At 30.7% G+C, this 22,350-nt stretch overlaps 1 protein-coding gene and 2 long non-coding RNA genes across 8 annotated transcripts in view; 2 read left to right on the plus strand and 1 right to left on the minus strand.

Moving 5' to 3' along the window:
* The window catches only part of LOC132758113 (inactive tyrosine-protein kinase transmembrane receptor ROR1-like), a 203,355-nt gene that overhangs the window by 171,477 nt on the left and 9,528 nt on the right, over positions 1 to 22,350 (plus strand). For 5 of the 6 annotated variants that reach the window (XM_060749620.1, XM_060749621.1, XM_060749622.1 and 2 more), the window contains 2 exons: positions 20,225 to 20,411; positions 20,699 to 20,923. In XM_060749620.1, the coding sequence (XP_060605603.1) occupies positions 20,225 to 20,411; positions 20,699 to 20,923 (412 nt within the window). Of the gene's footprint in view, positions 1 to 627; positions 2,038 to 20,224; positions 20,412 to 20,698; positions 20,924 to 22,350 lie in introns of those variants that run through there. The other variant, XM_060749625.1, reaches the window with a different exon arrangement.
* Positions 6,713 to 7,613, minus strand: LOC132758112 (uncharacterized). The gene is made up of 2 exons (XR_009629538.1): positions 7,444 to 7,613; positions 6,713 to 7,016 (listed from the first exon to the last, which is right to left on the minus strand). It is a non-coding gene; the product is annotated as an uncharacterized LOC132758112 (long non-coding RNA).
* Positions 7,655 to 10,163, plus strand: LOC132758111 (uncharacterized). The gene is made up of 2 exons (XR_009629537.1): positions 7,655 to 7,786; positions 9,203 to 10,163. It is a non-coding gene; the product is annotated as an uncharacterized LOC132758111 (long non-coding RNA).

Consider the following 22,350-nt stretch of genomic DNA (forward strand, 5'->3'; position numbering starts at 1 on the left):
TGTATGAAGATGTTTATAAAGAGAATCTTGATGCCGAGAAATGTGTCTCGTTACCTCCCCTTTTTATTATTGCGCTTTCACTCACTGTTGCGTTTCACTATGCAAAAAATTTGTTCTGCATCAAAATGCAAGTTCAGTTTTTTTAAGCAGCAAAAACAACCCAAAATTACCAATTTATGTAAAATGCCAGTATAAATTTCAAATTCTGCACATCTCCAAGTTAGATAAAGCTGAAATACTGTATTGTATCCATTTAATAAACCATTAACATATTCTATTTCTTAATTTTTGTGATGAAAAAAAAAGGAGAAGACATTAACAGAATAATAAAAATTAAGATATTCAAATTATATTATAAATTATTACATCATAAGAAAACATTATAATGTTATAATGTGCACGATGTAGATGTGTAAAAAAAACAACAACAACATTAAAATATAAGCACAATGATCTCTGTAAACTGGAACGGATAAAAAGTTTTGGTACACAGTTGTTTTGCTTAAAAGCATTTGAGTGGCCAGAGACTGGTAGAAAATGATTGTCAGTACAATGTGTTGAATGAGGTTATATTTTGTCGGAAATTAAGCAGAGAGAAAATACCAGAGCGTCCAACCAGAACCTTGATGGCATGTGTGATCGGGTTATCTAGATTGAGGGGAACTCATTTCTACTGTATAACAGTCAGGAAAAGCCAAGAGGGCTTATCAGTTGCTGAGAGGCTTATGGCATTGGAATAAACTGTAAAAGTTGTAAAAGTTTAGATCTTAGGATCAGGGGAATTTCAGAGAAGTTTTCTCCAATCACAAAACAGACTTACATTCAGTGATTGGACTTTAATTGAAGTGATGTTTTCCAATTAATTTTAAATTGAGCATTTCTGCACAGATCAGGAGAGTCTGGGAGACCTTGTACAGGCAATAAAAAACAATTGGTGGAAGTTTGTTGCACAATAGAGGGTTTTTGCATCTTGTACGAACTTTGCAGGAATATAGTGACATTAAATGAACTGTGCTGTGGATTTTTTTGGAAGGAAAAAAAGAAAAAAGAAATGATATTATAAGATGAAGGTAATGACATTTGACAAATTATGAGAATTTCATGTTGCTATAGAGAGGGAATAATGCTTGTGCTCTACTCGAGTTATACTTATTCTGACATATAAATAACTGTACGATGATGATGAGTTTGTATATATGACCGACAATTCTGGGGTTTTCTAGGATAACAAACTGCTCTCTCATTTGCATATGATTGTTACAGTTTTTCTGTCGGAAAAAAGGACAAGACGATTATTTTCCATGATAATTTCCATTATCATTTCCATGATTATTTTCACCAAGATTTATATGAATGTGTGAGTGTACTTTTTCTGTAGAAACTGTTGGAGGAAGCCATTATGTAACTAGAGAGGTCTTCGCAGGACATCGAGACTGAATTCAAATACAATCAATAGTCTGAATGAAAATCTTCGTGGAAAATATCATAGCTTATCTTTTATGCATCAAATTGTAGGATCAATTTGAACTGGTCATGATTTTTGTGCTTCAAGGATAGAGATGTGTGTATGAGTTTGTTGGTTTTAAGGTTTAAAAATGAGCATATTTCAACAAGAGACAGACCAGCGGAGATAGACAGCGGATATTCTCGACTGAATAGACTAATTTGTTGTGACACTGTTTACTTTAATACGAAACTCAAACATTTTTAAATGTAATATAAACACAAGTGACCACATTTTGCAATTTTGAAAGAGAATAGATTTTATAAGTGATTATGAACAATTTGATTCTTTAGAAGATAACAGATATAAATGAGATCGGCATTATGATTGTAAAAAATCAAATCTGCGGAAAATAACGATTAGTGAAAATATTGTTTTAAAAATGACATGCAATTCTTGAATGCTGATGTTTTGTTTGACATATAATATACATGAATGTTAATATTCTCTAAGAGGAAGAAAGTGTTTATGTAAGATAGGAGAAACAATGGATGTATTCAGCTCCGTACTCGGAGACAATGAAAAACCCGATTGTAAGTAAATTATAAGTCTGTTCTATATTTGATGAAGTAGTTGATTTTGTCTGTACTACCAGTCCTTAAAGGCATAATTGAGATATAAACTTGTCATGGTTTCCTCTGAATGACGGGTAATTTTCTTGATTTTCTATTATGTAAGTTTGGATTTTGTCTAAATTGAATTTTTATAGAACTTGCCTTCAATGTCAATTTAGGTTTGTTTTTATTTTTGATGTTTTTTACTCCTTTTTATTTGGGAAGCGAAACTAGGCAAGTTTTTATGGAATTTTTTTTATTCAGTTTGTCAAAAATTTGTATGGAGATATAACGGAGAGATAGAATTAACTTATTGAATTCCTGCATTACTTGTCACATGTCACACAAAGGTTGATGAGGTGTAACATCTAGCACGAAAAAACCCATATTTGTCCTCGAGTTCTTATTTCATTGACACATTTTCTAGATGAACGGTAGAATAATAAGTCATGTGGGAATGAGAAAAAAATGGAAACACACGTTACTTGTGTCCCGTAGGAGAGGAATAATTTATGAGTTCCGATAAAAAAACAATATAGTGGTCGATGACAGTAAATCAAGTTTTGACAAGTTCCAGCAATTGACCTTTTTATAGAAATTCCTTCATGTCCTAAATTAGAACATTTTTTTTTTCATTGTTGATCAAATAACATCAACTCAACAATAAATTTTTTAAAAGGTTTATGTAAGATGTCTTTTAATAATTTTGAATTTCCTGTTCTGTTTCAATTTTCTTTAAAATTTGTTAAATAGATAACTAATTTTCTGGAGTACCGGAGTTAACTGTTGAAATAAATATTAAAAATAAATAATAATCTTTTTGAATAATTCGAATCATATTAATTGTGACAATTTTTGGTCAACAAGTTTTTGGCCTAATATTAAAAAATTTTAGTAATATTTTTTTTGTGATTTTTTCAGTACTCAGGTGCTTATAGAGAATTTCGGCTTGTTTTTTCAGGTAATTGTTGATTATAATTGCCGCTGTCAACATCAAATATTAATGAGATATTTATGACACGTACTGTTACACGACCTTTGCATTAAAATGATTTTTTGTCACCTTGGTGGTATTAAATCACAATCCATGAATCTTGTTAATTATTTGAAATTTATTAATCAAGATTGAGAGGCATACAAGAAAATTAAAAACGAAAAAAAAACGAAATATAAATAGTTGTATTGGCAAAGTCATTAGTAAAGCTTGGTAAATGAATTACTATCATTAGACCCACTAATTGATTATGTAATTTAAGCTTATATCGATGTTTTTCATTTTTATTTGTCATCATTCTTTCATAGAACCCGAGTAAATCGCATTTAGAAAAAATATTTTAAATACGGAGAAATGACGTAGAAGATAATTCATCTTGATCTAATTTCACGTAATCCTTCATTCTGGACGGTTCCGATATAGAAAATATAACCGGAAAAAAACAAAATAACCCGAGCATGTCATAACTGAAGATAACTACAAATAATGATTTATAGGCCCTTAAATTTTTTTAAAAGATGAAAAGAATTTTTTTTGGCAGAATGACGAAGGGTTGTTTCTTTCTGTTAAATTTAAGTCGACATGACATATTGGAATCAAATTATAATATCTTTAGAATTAATATAAGTTTAGGAAAATACATTTTATCATAGGGAATTGTATTTTGCATGATTTATCCAGTATTGTAGTAGACAAGAGTCTTAAAAATAATACGTTTAATATTGATGTAAATATAATTATTCTCTGAAGAACACTACATGTCCAAAGCATTTGTTTTCCATTGAATGAATCTTCATGTAAAGAAAAATTGGATGCCCAGTTTAAATTAATCAAGCACATTTTTTAAACTTTTTAAAAAAAAATAGTTATATAAAATTATTATTTTTTATGTATGGATTATTGAGAATCTTATTTTCTTATAATTTTATATATTCAATCTTTTTTATAAAAAGAGAAAGAAAACTAAATACAATGAAAATATATGTTAGTGTCATCCGTGCTGTTCTACAGAAATTAGAAACTTCGAGGAAATGTATGAATTAAATTGTATGAATTAATGTATGAAAGTAGCATTCTAATATAAATTCAGTAATGTGACAACATTTTTGTTTCAACATACTAGAATTAAATTGTCTGAAAATTACCAGCAATTTTAGGAGAGAAAAATTTATTTGTTTCTCATGGACATGTTACAATGAAGCATATTTTCACCGACCCGATTTACATTTTTGTAGCGATCAAAATGCCATGATCAAAATGCCATGGCTGAAGTTATTAATTTTGACATAATATTATGTGGTGTATACCATTGCCACTGTAATTTAATACTTATTTTGATGGCCCATAATTGAATAATAAAGTTTTTATATTATCTCTCTCTATTGTATTAGACAATTTTTGTCAATCTTTTTTTAGGGGTTTTTGGATAATATTAAATATATTACATTGAATGAGCTGAATTGTCAAGAAAGGCAAAAACAAACTTTTTTAAGCTTAGATTAGGAGAAAGTTGAAAATACTGAAATGTTTTTAATACTGACTTTTTTTATCTGATATCTGATCAACAAACAAAACAAATATTTTTTGTAAACATATAAAACGAGAAATGTAGTTTTGGGTGTGTTTACAGTTTAAAGTAAATTATACATAACAATAATTATTGTTTTCTTCAAATATTTTGAAAGCATTGATTTTAGTTTCTGTTTTGCTGAAAACACTGACAAGAAGGTGTTAACAGTTGATGTGGAAACATGGCAGAATTTGAGATTTCTATGAAACAATTCAGACAGAAAACCTAGCACTTTTCTGTTAAATAAAAAAATGAACAAATTGTGATATTACTGTTTGAAATTCATGGAGAAATTCTAAAATAGAAGGACAATGAATTTTCAAACTTGATAAATTGGCAGATTAAATTCTGGTAAATTTGCATATCAAGACTTTTGTAATGCCTTGGTTGTTTTCAGTTTCCTTTATAATTTATATAAAAACTCTATAATCGTTTCAGAATTACAAGAACAATTTTGTATCATTATAAAAGGGAGGTAATAAGAAATGCACTCTTTAATTGAACAGGAAATTTTGCATAATTATTAAGGCTTTGGTTACTGAGGTTATACTGTTTTCCTTTGTATTTTTTGTTGTTTTTGGTCTAAAACATTCTGAATCATTTTGAAAATAATAATGCTATGCTTGTATAATTATTAAAGGGAGGTAATAGAAATGCAATATTTGATTGAACATGTTAGTGGTGGCTAAAATTGTTTAATTTATATAGTGATGTAAAATACTACTTTAAATACTACAGGGGATAATGAATTATTAATACCTGTAAATTAAAACCAGATGAAAATTGTGTGCAAGACTGCAATATTTTCTATCTGCTAAAACTTGATTGGAAAAGTATGGAAGCAATTATAGGCCAATTACAGGATCAAGTTTTAAAGGAGTGTGGCCAGTGTTTATAGAAATTATCATCTCTCTATACTAAACCATCAGATCTATAATTGATTGTGGTCCATCAGTAATGGATCTTTATTATTTTTATCAAATTTCTACAAGATTTCTGCATCTGGCTGGAAAAATCAAATCCAGATGGCCGAAGTAATAAAAACTCGGAAAATAACAAAAACATGGAGGCTCACTGTACATGATAGAATTTTAAACGTACAAGATCAATTAAAGATACTTAAGATTAAAAAAAACACATATAGAAGAATCCTTAAATATGAAGAAATAGCAAAACATGCAATAAAAAAGACATAAATTTGAGAATATTTAAAGTAATTGTTAAAAGAATATCTCTGGTAATTTGTTTCTGTGAGTCAGAAAATTGAAGTGTGGGATACTTGTAACATATAATATACATACATCTCTGTCAGTAATGATACTTCTCTAACATAAACATTTTTTTTTCATAAAAATCAGTATGTTTTATAGTTAAATTTTTGTTTTTTTGGTGTGTTTTTGTTTGTTTTTTTGCATTAATACGCAAAAATTGTCTTGTTAAATGAGTCAGTATCCCTAGCGAAAATTTCATGATTGAAACATGTCTTAACATGTTTTAAACACGTTCTTACATGTTATTTCGAAATGTCTGAACATGTTTTGAACATGTTTTAAACATGTTTAAACATGCACGTGAAATGGCACCATGATCTAACAGGATCAGTCAACAATCGTGATTAGTCATGTTTGATGATCAAAAAAAGAGTATCATGGTCAATCACATTTTGACATGTTTTTGTTCTATCCAGCTATCATGTTTTGGACATGTTTGAAAACGTTCACAGAACATGTTTTAATATGGTTGATCATGTAACTACTACTTTACTGTCAAACACATCTAAACATGATTAAAAATGTTCCCAAAACATGATGGAACATGTTTAAACATTCACATTAAATGGCACCACGATCCAAACACATCTAAACATGTTTAAACATATACAAATAAAGATTCCATAACATGGTCGAACATGTTAATATATCCAAATCAAGGGGTCATTTGACATTTTCAAACATGTTCAAACATTTTCAAAAGAACAAAGCTGACATTGTTTTACATCAGCACAGGTCAACAGACAAAGGCAATCACAAAAGTTCATCTCGAGTACGCTCAGATGAGGTAAAACTTAAATTACAACTTTTGAGATCAGAACCCTGGACACAATTCTTTTTTATTTCTTTTCTTTCTTTTTTTTCAGCACAAAAGTAATTTTCATTATGTCAATACTTGATTTACATTGTCACTTGGAATACTAACTGCTTCACATTTTGTGTCTTAATGACCACTTCCTGATATCAAAATGTTTCTGAACGAGCTTGCTGATTAAGTTAAATTTGGCAGGATCAAACTTGGTCTTTGTTGGCCTTTTTACCAGTTGCACTATGGTTTTGAATTTCTTCGATGGTGAAGAACATACCTCTCCAGGAATCCTCCAGATGATCAAATGTTGCAAACCTGCCAAAGGAAACACTGACTTTGAATAAGCAAAATAAATCATTTTATTTTTGTTCTTATCCGGACTTCGTGTTATCCGAAAAAATGTTAATAAATGACAAAAAAACTTAATAATTTAACAGTTAAAATCTCTTTTTTAAGTTAAGTTTCATTCATTTATAAGTGGAAATTTTGTGGCTATGAGAATTTAAATAATTTCCTCCAAAATTTCCAGATAGATATATGGTCGATTGTTCCTTAAAAACCATTTCGGCCAAGATGCCAAATTTTCGGTCGGCCGTCCGGACCGATAACTTTCCAGAAGACTGGCATTTTGCTAGGTATTTTGGATGACCTTTTGAATTTTAATTGAAAGCAAGAGCAATCTTATTTTAATTATCAAGACTGTCCTTGTGCTCGGAAGCATGCGTGCAGATGAAGAACTTACATGCGATGGGTATAGCAGGATACCATTTCTCCTGGAACTTGCAAAATGTTCTTGTCCCAGGCATTGACCCTCCCCGATCAGCGGCAGTGCTGACAAACGACCAGTTGTTCGCCAAAGTCCAATAAACAAGCACTTTCATTTTTCAGCCATTTTGATTTTTCCCTCGTTTAAAACTAACCGCACATGTATTCGTGTAATCTATTGGTTGCTAAATATAAACTTTGGGTTAGGTGGCGCTGAAGGTAACGTGATTTTCTAAACCGGAAGTATAGAAAGATAACACTTGAAGAAACTGTAAACATGCGATTTTGGTGGATTTCGAGGTTTTCAGAAGCTGAAGAAGGTAAATGTCATTATATATAACAATATGTTTTGTTCTGACACCACGGTAAGTGCTACAACCCGTTTGCTAGCTGTATATTTATTATTAGAATAACATCCGGAAAAGTCCGTAAGTTCCGTATTTTAGCCAGCCTCCAGGATCATTTTTGTGAATCACGTAAATCCGTTTAGATTTCTGAGGGTATAGGTTGCCTCTTATCTCGAGTGAGAACTGAAAGAACTCTATTGCCCATTTGATTTTATAAACAGGTGATGTTTTTGTCCGTTTCGTTAAATTCAAAAAGTTTTTTTTGTGCATTATGAGCGATTGTGTGCATTACGCACCTTGGTATGAATCAACGCTTCTGATTGGTCGAACAAGTTGTGATTGTCGAATCAGATTTTAGAAAACAAGTGACCGGCTAGTTTGTACTTCCGTAAAAAACAACAACAAAAAAATTCACATCATGAAGTTTCTGCCCGCGAGGCAAAATACCAAAGACCTAGAGAAACAAAGCAATGTTGCAAATATTTGGCGATTGCCGTCCTTGAATGAAATTAATTCCGAGGGGTTATTATGGGGATATTTGGCTACGGAAACATGGGAAATCGGCGGCACAAATCGACCCGCACGAAGTACCCAACCTATACCCAGAATAGATACACCCAAATAAAAGGCAAATATAGTAATATTCATCTTTGTTTGCCTAAAATATATATTTTTGTAATGAGAAAATAAATTATTTTTATAAAATAACTTGAATAAGCCGGCTGTAACTTTCTTTCATTTACATTTTTTCGGGCCTGTACGAACACAAAATAACATATGCATTTTCGACTTCCATTTATTTTTGAAAAGTGCCGTACGGCTAGCCAATACAGTTTGTCCAGGCTAGTCGTACGTGACTCACGTACGGATAGAACTTTTGGCTAGCCGTACGGGCCCGTACAGCTAGCCACTTCCTTTTAAGAAAATTAACTTGTGACATTTGATTTGCTGATCTAGATTCATTATTTAATTGCAATTTAAGATAAAGATATGATAATATTTGTTGTCTACATTTAAATTTTTAGGGTATAATTTTTTTGTTATTTCATACAAGTGTCCATCATATTATTTTTTTTTAATTTAATTTTATAAGGACAACTTTTAGCAGTAGCAAAAAATCTACAAGGTTGAGCACCTGTTACTTTGTGATATTTTGCATGTTTAGAGAGTAGCTAAAGCAGAGACGGTATTCCTTTAGCCTGTATATTTGATTTTTGCCAGAGGGACGAAATGTGTTGTTTTGGGTCTCCGTCCACTGTAGATTTTGGGCTTCAACAGAATGAATTGCATTTTTTTTACTGCCTGCCTAATGCAGATGGGATAATTTCTTTGTAGATTTGCAATCTTATGTCATATATGTTCTCAACAAAATGTGTTTTCTTTTTCCAGGTTGTGTAGTTTGGTATCAGAATAGATTGACGTATTGCTTGTAGGACATTGACGGCTGAGGAACTTGAAATTAACTGTAGAGTGCTACCTTTAACATGTATGAGTGTGACAATTTCTATGACCATGAAAATACAAGGAAGAGTAATTCGGACAAGTTAACAGATCTGTATATCTGAACTAAAAGTACTGAAATGATTGCTGATGCAAACCCTGTTGGTTAGATTTTCTATCAAGAGTTTGTCCAAATAATACTGGTTAACTTATGTCAGGTGATGAAAAACCCTCTGGCACTGAATATTCAAAAGGAAATTTTGCATCTAAAGAAGAACAATGCTATGTTCTTGCTAAGATTGGTTTGAACAATGTAAAAGATTATAGAATAACACACAGAATATTAAGACAAAGGAAAATTTCTTTATTCCGAAAAGTACAAACAAATGAAAAAACTGTTACACTGTTTTGTGCCTGGATAGTGTGATATTAGCTATATCATATTTCATAGAAAATATTGTGGATGAGAAGTTGTTTGCTGTTGGACATATATGTACAATAACAGAACAAGTACATCCTTTTTGTGATGTTGGATGCCATCTCATGATCTGTTAAGAATGAAAACTGAAGAGGATGTTCATGTTGTTCTTGTAGATAAGATAATTGAAGAAGTGTTTGTTATTCAAACTGAAAATACATTTTTTAAAGTTAGTTGTGTTCCATATTTGTTCAAGTGACTGGCGTATTTTAGATTGCATCATTTGAATCGCAGTTTGAGACAGTAAAATATAAGTCTAATATTACAAAATACAACTTTAATGTGACAATTAGTGTTAATTATTATAGGTACAATCCCTGTGGTAGTGATTTACGGGTCACTTCTTCAAATCTGTCTTATATAATAGATACTAAAATGATATGTTAACTAAAAAGTATTGATTTTGGATACAAATAAATTCAGATTCTTGAATAGGTGTTCAATTTCATGAAAATATTTTCTATTCCAAGATATTTTCCTTTGTTTTGTTAAATTTTTTCAAGTTTAAGTAGTATTTGCAGTAACTCTTGTCTGCCATAAATGGTGGATGGCGAGTTTGAGCTCTGCTTTGCAACCATAACCTTCATATGGAAAAATTGGTAATTCTTAACTGAGTTTTTTTTTACTTTCGCCGAACTGAAGTTCCGCGTCCTGTATGGAATATTTTATTTTGCCTGTTGTCATACATGTGATATCCCGACGGGATTTTAAAAAATCCCGATATTGACACCCTAATCCCGATTCCCGATATCAGCTTATGAAATCCCGATAATTGTCCCTCACAAAAAAAAAAAAAAATCGTCGGTAAAATTCCATATCTCGCACCTTACGGTAAAGTCAAAGTGTGCCGATTATCTCGGACGTAAGTGTCCAAGTGTGCCAAATGAGAGGATTAACGAGTGACACTTTATGATATTGTTTATTGGATAATTGGATAATTGATTGTTTGTTTGGATAATAATTATTGAAATCACACGTTAAGTGTGTCTTTGAATAGCCATCTGACTGCAATTAGCGGATTTGTTTGATACGCGGCGGTATTTTGTGATGTCCAAAAGATGTTTATGTCCGGATAATAGGACACTGTCAGAGAAAAACTATTCGTCTTTTGATTTACTTTAATTATTTTAGCACGTTTTGTATAATTATTTTACGATGGAGAATAATATGATTTGTCAAGCCCTTTCCTGGCATATTTTTGAAAAGTCACTAAAAGTCACTCATGACTGCTGTTAAAAATACATGCCAACTGTATAAAGATAAGTGATGTGATGACATAAGAGAAGTGATGTGATGACAATGATTGATAAAGGAATGTGATTGTTCCAGAAAGAACTAATGTGACATTGATATTGAAATGTGACTAGAAATTAAATATAGGACATGTAATAGTATTATGTTTTTGTTTTGTTAAATGTGCTTGATTAGATCATGAATAAAATAATAGAAATTTTACTTTTTACTTTCTGTCATTGTTATTATAAAATGGTCTTTGTGTAAAAGGTTTCTACCAAATTTGCTTAACGCGCATTGAAATTTAAGTCGATAAAAAAATCCAGTTATGAGCCCCAAAATCCAGCTGAAAATCCAGTTTTGGCCCATTTCAGTTGTCACATGTATGTGTTGTATATTTGTAACTGGTAGGAACATAATGTGTTTTTTGTACCTAAACTTTTAGCTTACCTAGTAATTTAGCTTTTATGGCTACAGTTAAGGGTAATATATCCCACTATCAATTTATGCCTCATATTGTGGTACATAATCCCCGGCTTCTGAAATTAAGATCCCACCTTTATTTACCATTTTAATTAATTTTGCTACATTTACTCCTTCCCAGTGCCCTTTGATGCTTTATATCAATGCTTATCTTATATTCCGATAAATGCTGTAAAACTGTTGAAAATGGGGACAATATGTTTAACCTACATTTATGGCCTAGCAGATGGATTCTAGGATTATAACCAAGGAGATGCTGAATCATGCTCTGAGCTGTCTGAAAATTTTGTTATATTCAAAATTCAGTCATGTTTAAACATGTTTGCTTTCTTATAAAAAAATTGTAAACAAAACAACTGAAACTATTCTTTTTATCAGTGTTTTCACAGAAAGTAAAATCCTGTTGTAAGATGTAATTTAAAAAATGCTTATTTGTTAAAAAATATCAACTTGGAATTTATCATGTTCAGCCATGTTTGATCATGTATGACTATGTTATTCTCTTAGTAGTAAATGGGTCAATGTGTCAGTAATTATTAAAGCGTTTAAGGCTATTTTTACACAAAGTTGAAATGTATGGATACTTTTTTATCCAAAAGAATAACTTATTTGATGAAAGTAACAAGAAAAAAAAGAGATTTGTTTGATTTTTTTTTTATAAATTTATCATGTTTATTCATGATTGAATATGTTGATTTCTTGTAAGATTGTTTGCAGAAAAAAAACAATCTTTATGATTTTTACCTCTCCCTGAAAGTCATTATAATATTACTTGAAATAAATACAGATGTTTTATTGAACAAATTGTAATTTTCATCCACAATCATGTTTGATGGTCAAACATGTTTATAAGACATGATTGACCAACATGGTCAATGAGGAAAAAAACATGTTTGTACACATCTTATCATGTTTAATCATATAACATGATTTCTTTTTCGCTAGGGATATGTTGAGAGAAAATATTTTACAATGTTTCTAAAATTAAGATTGTTCATTACTGTTTAATTAAGATGGATAAGTTATATAACTGAGCTCCGGTGTTTAGGGTTTCAAACTATTTCCAGTGATGCCTGTTTCCCCGTTCCCTGTCAGTGCATTTCATGGGGATTTAGGGGGGCCCCAAACCCTGGGAAATTTTTAGATACGTTTACACTTCTTATCTATCCTTAATGGCCCCCCTTATTTTTCGGGTAATTTTATTGTTGATGATATATGAAACCGGCACTCACGATGTGTCATTTTAATGAAAAGCACATTTTACCATTTCCCCTCCATGCACTTACTTACTTACGTATACTGACGAGGGTGGTGCAAACCTTCAGTAAAAAATAAGTCAATGGAATAAATGAGCTGATGAAGGAAAATAAAAATGTCAGATTTTGAGAACACTGTATTTTTGAAATTCTAAGAAATGAAAATTGCAGTTTTTATGTTTCCATATGAATTTAGAGAAGTTTTCATATATCTATAATGCTACATATACTAGTTTTTGTTTTCCTTGAGATATTTATTTAAAGTTTTGCATTCTTCAAAATAAAAAATCTCATCTTCAATGTCAAATTCGATAAAACAAAGAATATGATGTTGGTTACATTAGTAGATATCAGAAGTTAACATTACTGAACTTGATCCTGTAAATTTGACAGTTGTCTCAGAAAGTCAGCATTTTAGGGAGCACATGCCAATATTTTAATTGCTTATAGAGCCACAAATAGTGTTGTTTTTAGAAGAAATTGGCACTGCTGCTCTACAGTTGTCTTTAAAACTGACAGAAGAGTATATATTGTATGTTAAAGCCACTTCTTCTGATATTTTCCGGTGACAGATTCATATATGAATATATAAATCTCAAGGGAATGCTTTAAAACAGACATTTAATCTTAATGGGAAAGTTATAAGTTGATACTACTATGACAGACAAAATAACAGATAAAATAACTAGGACAAATAAAATGAATAAAATTTGATTTTTAATGCTTTGATCTTTAATGCCGTAAGACAATATAAGTACTTAAATCTCCCTCTACTCAACAGGAAGAGCTCAATTAGGTCAAGGTCAATGAAGTTTAGGTCAGTTGGGTCAAGCTATATTAGGTCAATGTCTGTGAGGTCAAGTTATATTAGGTCAAGCTCTGTGAGGTCAAGCTATATTAGGTCAAGCTCATATAAGGTTGACAGAATTGAAAATAATTGTCAACTCAATGAAAGTCATAACACCATGTTAAGATCTTAGCTTACAAATGAAATACTTTTCAAGAAGGTCTTGCTTCAAACTTTCATTGCATAAATTAGAAAGTAGTTTTACTATACTAAATAAAGCACCCTTCAAAACCATTGTTTGGAACAAAACAATTACAGCATTCTGCGAGGCAAAGTTTCCTGACTCTATGGTTCTTTGGTTTTGTTAGGATTCAGAATGTGTTCACATTTATCAGGTTATTTTTGCTTCACATCAATTTTTATTTCTTTTTTGGGATTTTATTGTTTGTGAATGCTATCTAGTATCATGAGATAAGCATAAATCATCCTCCATTGATATTCCTACACAACTGTGCTTCTGTCAGATACTGTTGAAGGCGTAAATTGGCCACGGAATTGGAAATAGTATCTTTCAGGAATATGTTTTAATTATTCAGAGATCTTTCACCTTATGTATTAGTCACTCATACTGAAATAACCTACAAAAAAAAAAGTTTTCATCATTCTTTTCATTTAATGGAAAGAGCTTTTGTTTTCCCATTCTTTTCATTAAATGGAAAGAGTTTTTGGTTTCCCATCAAAAAACTACATAATGCCGTAGATGACCTATGCAGTGTTGCTGCAAGTAAAAATAATGATAATTAATACAGTCAAACTGTTTGATTCTGAAATTTTGAAATTTTTCCTTACATATCAGAATGACTGTTTATTTCAATGGTAAAAATGGGAAAATTGATCATTATTCCTATAACAGAAAAGAAACGTATATTTTTCTTCTTTAATGTAATTTTTGTTGTAATGTTTTTAGTCTATATGCTGTAATGTTGTCATTATTAATTATATGTAACAGGACTTTGTGATGTAGGATGGGTGCGGGGATATCACTGTATTGTGCCGAGGAATACAAAAAATTAGTATAAACCTGTCATATATATAGTACTTCAAAGACTAATGTATTACATAACAGAAATACAATGTGATAACGTAGGAAGATTATTGTAGAAGTATACTCGCAGTTGTCGGAACAAGTTAAAGTCGAGACATTGATTACTTTACACCAGAGATATTATTTTGTTATTCCCCAAAGTTTTTGTCTTTGTTCTCGTAAAACATTTGCGTATTTTTTTTTATGAAATAATAAATACAAGGTGACATCATCCACCATATGATGGTGTAAATCAGTTGCAGGATATTGCTTACAGAGGAAATATCATGGTTACTTAACTATTGATAAGTAATGTTAACAGCATACAAAAAATAGTTCCTCTGTTAGTACTGAGTTGACCACTTGGAAAAGGTTAGATGGTCTCTTAAATTTTGCTGATGTAAGAATGTAAAAAAAGTAGTTCCTCTATTAGTACTTTGTTGACAGCTTTGAAGAGGTTAAAATGGTCTTTTTTGTTGACTTAAGAATGCAAAAAAGTTACAAAAGTTCCACACTTAATATTTGAAGATTTTGTAACAAAAAAATAAGCGCTTAAAAAGATTTACAGGCCTTTGATTACAATGTTTAGGGCTCCTAAAAAAGTAATTTAAGACAAATATATTCAAATTTGGTAGTTTGTCATACCACACTGTAAATTTATGTGTTCCAGTGCCTCTTGTTTATGTCTAAATATGGTCGATGGAATATTTCTTTATTTTATACGAAGCTCATTGTTTATTATATCAATGTAAGTAAGATAGATAGCAAGTTTTAGTTTCGGGAAACTTTTCCACTGGATTTCGTCTTTAAAATACATCAAAATATTCATCAAGAGAAAAAACATAGAAAAAAATGAATTTTTTATTTTAAGAATAATATTTTAAGAAAGAAAAAAAAATTGTGATGAGATATATTTACATATGTTTTCATACCATATGCCTGTTACTGTTAGTTGATTTATTTTCTCACTATATCATAGTGCGGCTATCCTGTCTACATCTTTACTGTTTTAAACAATTTTTTTTTTAAAATTTTTGTCTTAATTTATAAGTTTTTCTTCATGGAAGGTATAAGTAGAAATCTGTGAGATTATCAAGCCGTCTGCTTTGTTTGCCGTCTGCTATGTGTGCGCCGTCTGCTGCGTGTGCGCCATATTGTAATCAGCAGAAGGTAAAAAAAATCATTTTAGTGATAAGTTAGTTCAGTTGTTGTATGCTGATGGTAGCTTATCATACCTATTGTTTGGTAAACAGGAAAATATGTCTGACATCCCGTACCCCCTAAAATGCCAATGCTAATCAAATTATAAGGAAGGTAAAATGTTCACATTGTGAAGTTTATATATCTGAAGTGTGTTTCTCATTTGTATATTTTTCGCTGGATCGCTTAGAAAAATGGGTACCTTGTATTACACAAGAAATAAAAGAAATGAAGCTACATTTCCCACAGAGAAAATTCATTTTCTGTATGGTAGATGGGCTTTAAATTGATGATAGATATTGTATACATTAACAGATCCACAGATTCTGTCAATATATCTTCTGTTTCCAAATCTGTCAAAAAAAGTGGGGAAAAGAAACACACAAAAAAAAACAACAGAAAATATTTTATTTTAAAATCTTCCACATCATTATGTTATTCTGCTATCTGAAAAGTTACACTGTAAAACATTTGTAGAAATTCAATACAATCACATTAATATATCAAATCTTGAAGTATTTAAGATTGTTTCAATTATAGTGGGAATGGCAATGGAAAAAAAATACCGGCACTAGAAAATCAATGTTGTACTATGTTTTACTATGGGTTTGCATGTTATAGAAGAATTGTAAGCAGTGAAGCACAGTCTTGTATTACAATAGGTCTGATTTCCCAGTGGTGCCCGTGACACTGTTCACAGATTCATGGTTATTGCAGTAAAATATATAAAAATTACCGCAGATCAATTGTGCTCTATTGAAAATCACCATCTTGAGGACATTATAGTAAAGAAAACGGTAATATCAGCAGTTTTGATTAATTAAAGAAACCACCTTGAATAGATGCTGATATATATATGTGTGTATAATATCATAGAGTAATTGAGCATTGTTGTATAGAACATAAGGTTTATATGATATCAAGATATATGATATTTAATGATATAAAAGATATAAATAAATGATATATTTGATATAAAGATACATATGATATTTAATGATATAAAAGATATAAATAAATGATATATTAGATATAAAGATACATATGATATTGTGATATATAAAGATATATGATGTAATGATCTATATGATATAATGATATATCAATTGCAATTATAAAGATTATATATATGATATAATGATATAAAGATAAATTATATTTAAGATGTAATGATATAACAATTACAATATAAAGATTTAAAAAAAGACATAAAGATAAATGATATATAAGATATTATGATACAACAGATACGATATACAGATCTAATGATATATATGATATATATATAGTGATATAACAAATACGATATCAAGGTATAAAGATAAAATGATATAACAAATACAATATAAAGGTATAAAGATAAAATGATATAACAAATATGATATAAAGGTATAAAGATAAAATGATATAACAAATACAATATAAAGGTATAAAGATAAAATGATATAACAAATACGATATCAAGGTATAAAGATAAAATGATATAACAAATACGATATAAAGGTATAAAGATAAAATGATATAACAAATACGATATCAAGGTATAAAGATAAAATGATATAACAAATATGATATCAAGGTATAATAATCTATATTATATAAAGAATATTTAAAGATATAATGATATACATGTGTATGATGTAAAGTTATAAATGATATAATATAATATATGATATAAAGATTGTGATATATTAAATATAATTGTAATGACCATGATTTGTTTAGATAGTCAATAGAAATATATTTTATAAAAAAAACTAATTAAACAAAAATATATTTTTTATAATCAATCAGACAATACTTCCCATGATGAAAATTTCAGGAACTTTGTTTCAGCGTATCTTTACAATAAATGGCACTATTTAAGTTACTGTTTAAACATTTATTTTAAAATGTTGATATCTAAGATAGTGGTATAAGTTTTGTTTTGTAAGTTTGCCGCTATATACAATTAAATGACAGTGTCAATTTTTTAAAATGATACAGAAAAAAAAATCAAAACAAAGCAATATAAATTATCAAAATGAATTTTTTTTTTGTTGGGAATATTGCACATGAGTTTTAATTTCAGTGTAATTTAAATCCGGGAGAAGTCAATTCCAATTATTTTGGTTATAGCTACAAATACTCCGGGGGGAAATGAATGCACAACAAAATGTCATTACAAGAAAACTCAATGTCACCTCCAAGAAAATTTATCACTTAAAATTGCATTTTGTATAATCCCAGGTGCATATTTTGCATTGATTGCATAAAGGATGCTGTGATTACTATGTTCTGACAAAAACTGGGCTTGATGTTGGCAGGTAATCTTAAGTTTCTAGGATGCTCAGAGCTTTAAATGTTGATGATTTCTTTTATTTTGTTTTTTTTAGTAAATGTGGGTATCTGAGGCATTTGATAGGCACCCAGGAACCAGGTGGATGTCATATAGTATTCTGTTTTGTATTCCATTGAATTATGGGATTTGTTTTGTATTTAAATGAATTATGGGATTGTTTTGCATCACATTTTTTTTTTAAGATTCTGGTTGAATCATCTAGATCAATAATTTTTTTTGCCATTTGGAAGGAAAATTGTGATTTTAATTAGACTTTGTTGAGGAATAATCTGTCTCATGTCATCAGATAGAAAATGAATTTTGATATAACTTATTATAATTTATATTATATATAAAAAAAATAATGTCTCCATGAACTAGCACACTATGTCTCAGATTTCATTTTATTTTAATCAAGTTCCTTTATTGAGCTTTTACTATATTTCTAGTAATAAATGCAGAGTTTTCACCTTATCTCACTGTATAAAACAGGGATAAAGCTGAGCTTTATTGTTTCCTGAAGCAATTTTCACTTAACTGTCTATACTGCTGCATCAGGCACAGTCCCTATTAAATATAATTACAATATACAGAGACGCAAAGATCAATGACAGTATTAAAATAGATCACAAAATGGTTGTTCTACACCAAATGATTCCAAAATGGTTGTTCTACACCAAATGATCCCAAAATGGTTGTTCTACACCAAATGATCCCAAAATGGTCGTTCTACACCAAATGATTGGCGTCCGCGCCGAAGCGCGGCGCCCTTATGGAATGAAATCAGATTTTGTGAATGGGTGACAGCAACTTCTCGAGCATTTTAGTCGGTCATAATAAAAGCCGATCATTCCGATCGGTATGAGGGTGCTTGATTTAAAAAAAATGTCTCGATATGTACAAGGAGAATTTCGCAATACATGAAATAACCTTTTCCGTCTCTTCGTTTTTAGCTCGACTTTTCTATGAAAAGGGGAGCTATCCTACTCGCCCCGGCGTCGGCGTTGGCGTCGGCGTCACACCTTGGTTAAGTTTTTCGTACCACCCCACTTTATTTCAGAAGTATTACAAGTATGGCTTTGAAACTTACCATACTTGTTCACCATCATAACCTCCATCTACAGACAAGAGTACATAACTCTGTCAAGGTTTTTGACAGAATTATGGCCCTTTTTTGACTTAGAAAGTGTATTGAGCTTGGTTAAGTTTTTTGTACCACCTCACTTTATTTCAAAACCATTGGAGGTATTGCTTTGAAACTGACCATACTTGTTTACCATCCCGACCTTCATCAACAGACAAGAGGACATAACTCTGTCAAGGTTTTTGACAGAATTATGCCCCTTTTTGACTTAGAAAATACATTGAATATGGGTAAAATCCACTTATTGCCTTAACCCTTTGAGATATTGCTTTGAAACTTTTAATGCTATTTCACATCATTACCCCCATCTGTACGCAAGAGAAGGTAACTCTGTCAAGGATTTGTTTTAAAAATTAAGGCCTTTTATCGACTTAGAATCTTGGTTAAGTTTTTAGTACCAGTCCACTTTTTGACTGAACTGTTTGAGATATTAATTTGAAAGTTGGAATACTTGTTTACAATCATGATTCCCAAACATGTCCAGGAGAAGGTAATTCTGTCAAAGATTTTATTTGAATTATGGCCCTTAACTGTCAATGTTTTGTATTATAGGCAAGCACTAAAAAACTTAAAAAATCTAAAAAAATTCATTCCTATCCACTTGTTCACTTTACCATAAATTATGTCATAATAAAATAATTCTTCACTAAATATCTTAATGCTCATGGCCATTGTTCACTTTAAAAATACAGAGATTCTTGTATTGCCTTTTACTGCAAAAACTTTTTTTATTGGCAAGCAATAAAAAAGTCGAGCGCGCTGTCTTACGGACAGCTCTTGTTTTTTTATTTATCATTTTGTAATATAGTTGTAACGCAAGTTTCAATGCTTTATAGGCATATCTTCAGCCTTAAGATCTTTTCAATTTTATATTCAATTTCAATTATATAATGCACGGAAATAAGATGGTTTTTTTTTTTAGAATTACAGCGAATAAAAAAATACTGACTATTAATTTTATCTCTATTATGTTTTTCTGTTTTCAGCGGGGTATGTCAACCTCGATGCTAGTATGCCAAATGTGACCCGGTACACGGCTGAAAACTTACGTCTGCGATGTGAAATTACCGGTTACCCAATCCCGAAATACCAGTGGTTTAAGAATGGCAAGATTCTCCGCAATGGTGATAGTCGGGGCAAAGTCAGCATCAAAATTACACCATGGGGCTCTAGGTATGACAAACTTTTATCATGTTAAATAATTGTTCATAATCTTTGTCATTATTTGATGCTCTTTTGTCCTTGTCTAGTGCTCTTTTGTTCAGAAAGCTTGTCCTAAAAGTTTTGTTCAGAAAGCCTGTATTAAAGTTTTGAAAGCTTTGTCTTGAAAACTTAATTTTTGATGTAGCTTGCCTTTCATATGTTTGAGTTAAATCTTTTGAATAATCAATGAAAAACTTTTCTTTTAAGTTTTTAGACATTATTATCATCATAAAATTCTACCATTGTTTTTCACACAGACTTCGCATTAAGAATCTTGACACAAGTGACAGTGGCATGTATGGCTGTAAAGGTCAGAATAATTTCGATGCCAAGAATACCACAGGGTATGTCCATGTGAATCCGGAAAAAGCTCCCACGTCAGATTCTGATTACACAACTGATGATATAAAGTTGTTTCCGGATGGGTTGCCGGGTGATATAGATTATGATTCCGGTTCGGTGATCAAGAATGATGATAGCAGGTAATCATTGATTAAAAAAATTTACATTTGATAATATTTGAGCAGCGCCATGACAAAACCAACATAATGGGTTTGCGACCAGCATGGATCCAGATCAGCCTGAGCATCCGCGCAGTCTGATCAGGATCCATGCTGTTCACTATCAGTTTCTCTACTTGGAATAGGGTTGGTAAGCGAACAGCATGCTGGTCGCAAACGCTCTATGTTGGTTTTGTCATTTGTATTAAACACAAATGATGAACAGACATACACACTTTTTTACATGTTCACGATCGATAGCTAATCTGGGATGATTGTTAAAAATAAAGACAATCAAAAGTGCAGATATGTTAGTCCGTATAAACAAATTAATTGATCTTTTTAAGTTTTTCTTTTGGGCATGTAGGCACAGGTATAGGAGACATTGACCGTGTATGAATCTTGAACTCACTCACATAACATTCAACTTCCTGTTTGGGATTTGAACCAACAGTTACATCAGACAAGGGACATATGATTTTATGCCAGAAGTTGCCATGTTTCTGTTCATACAGGCTTCTATGCCTTTTTAAATGATGAATTCAAATATTTTCATCACGAGTCTTATAGTCGTACTTTTACTTTAGAAGAAAATCAATCAAAATCTGATTGCTGGGCACTTAATGTTGTTTGCATTCTACATTCATAAAATTGCATTACAATGTAGGCATTAAAAAGATATGTATAGTTGAACTGTTAACTCACATATTGTAAACGTTTACTGAATTGTTTAAAACAAGCGAGTAAAAAGCTTTTTATTTGAATAAATAATTATGACACTTTAATAACTGCTCGTCATGATGTACGTACAATTACCAGACTTTGCGAGCAATTTACCAGACTTGCGAGCAGCAATTTACGTACTTAGTGTAAAAGCGGACAGATAAATTACCTAATTAATCGCGCACCTAAAATATCTCCAGTAATGGAGAACTTGCATGCGTAATTCTTATATAGAAAGAGAAAATAATGTTTGATAAGAAACAAGGTTTTTGAAGCTGTACATTATCTACATACTTAATAATAAATTATTCTGATAAACCTCGACTGATTTGTGAATAAGAAAGTCTTAAAATCTTGAGTCCCATTAATTATTGTGTAACTATGTAAATATACCAAACAAGAAGCTTTGAGATTAGTCAATGTTGAAATGTTAGTATTTTGTTATTTGTGTAAAGAGCAAAGTTTTATTTGAATCAGTTGTAGATATACTGTATTGCTATAGATCCACTATGAATGCCCCCATGTCACCATACTTTTCACGGTTATATAAAAAATATTGTTAATATTATATTAATAGAGTTTATCATACTTCATAAAGTGTTTGTCCATTAATTAAGAAATTTCAGAACGACCTGGTCATATAAAATTTTGCTCAGTATGGTAGCACAAATAAATGACTTGTAACT

The sequence above is a fragment of the Ruditapes philippinarum genome, unplaced genomic scaffold (assembly GCF_026571515.1).
Source record: "Ruditapes philippinarum isolate M1 unplaced genomic scaffold, ASM2657151v2 ctg42_1_1_1_1, whole genome shotgun sequence".
NCBI lineage: Eukaryota > Metazoa > Mollusca > Bivalvia > Venerida > Veneridae > Ruditapes > Ruditapes philippinarum.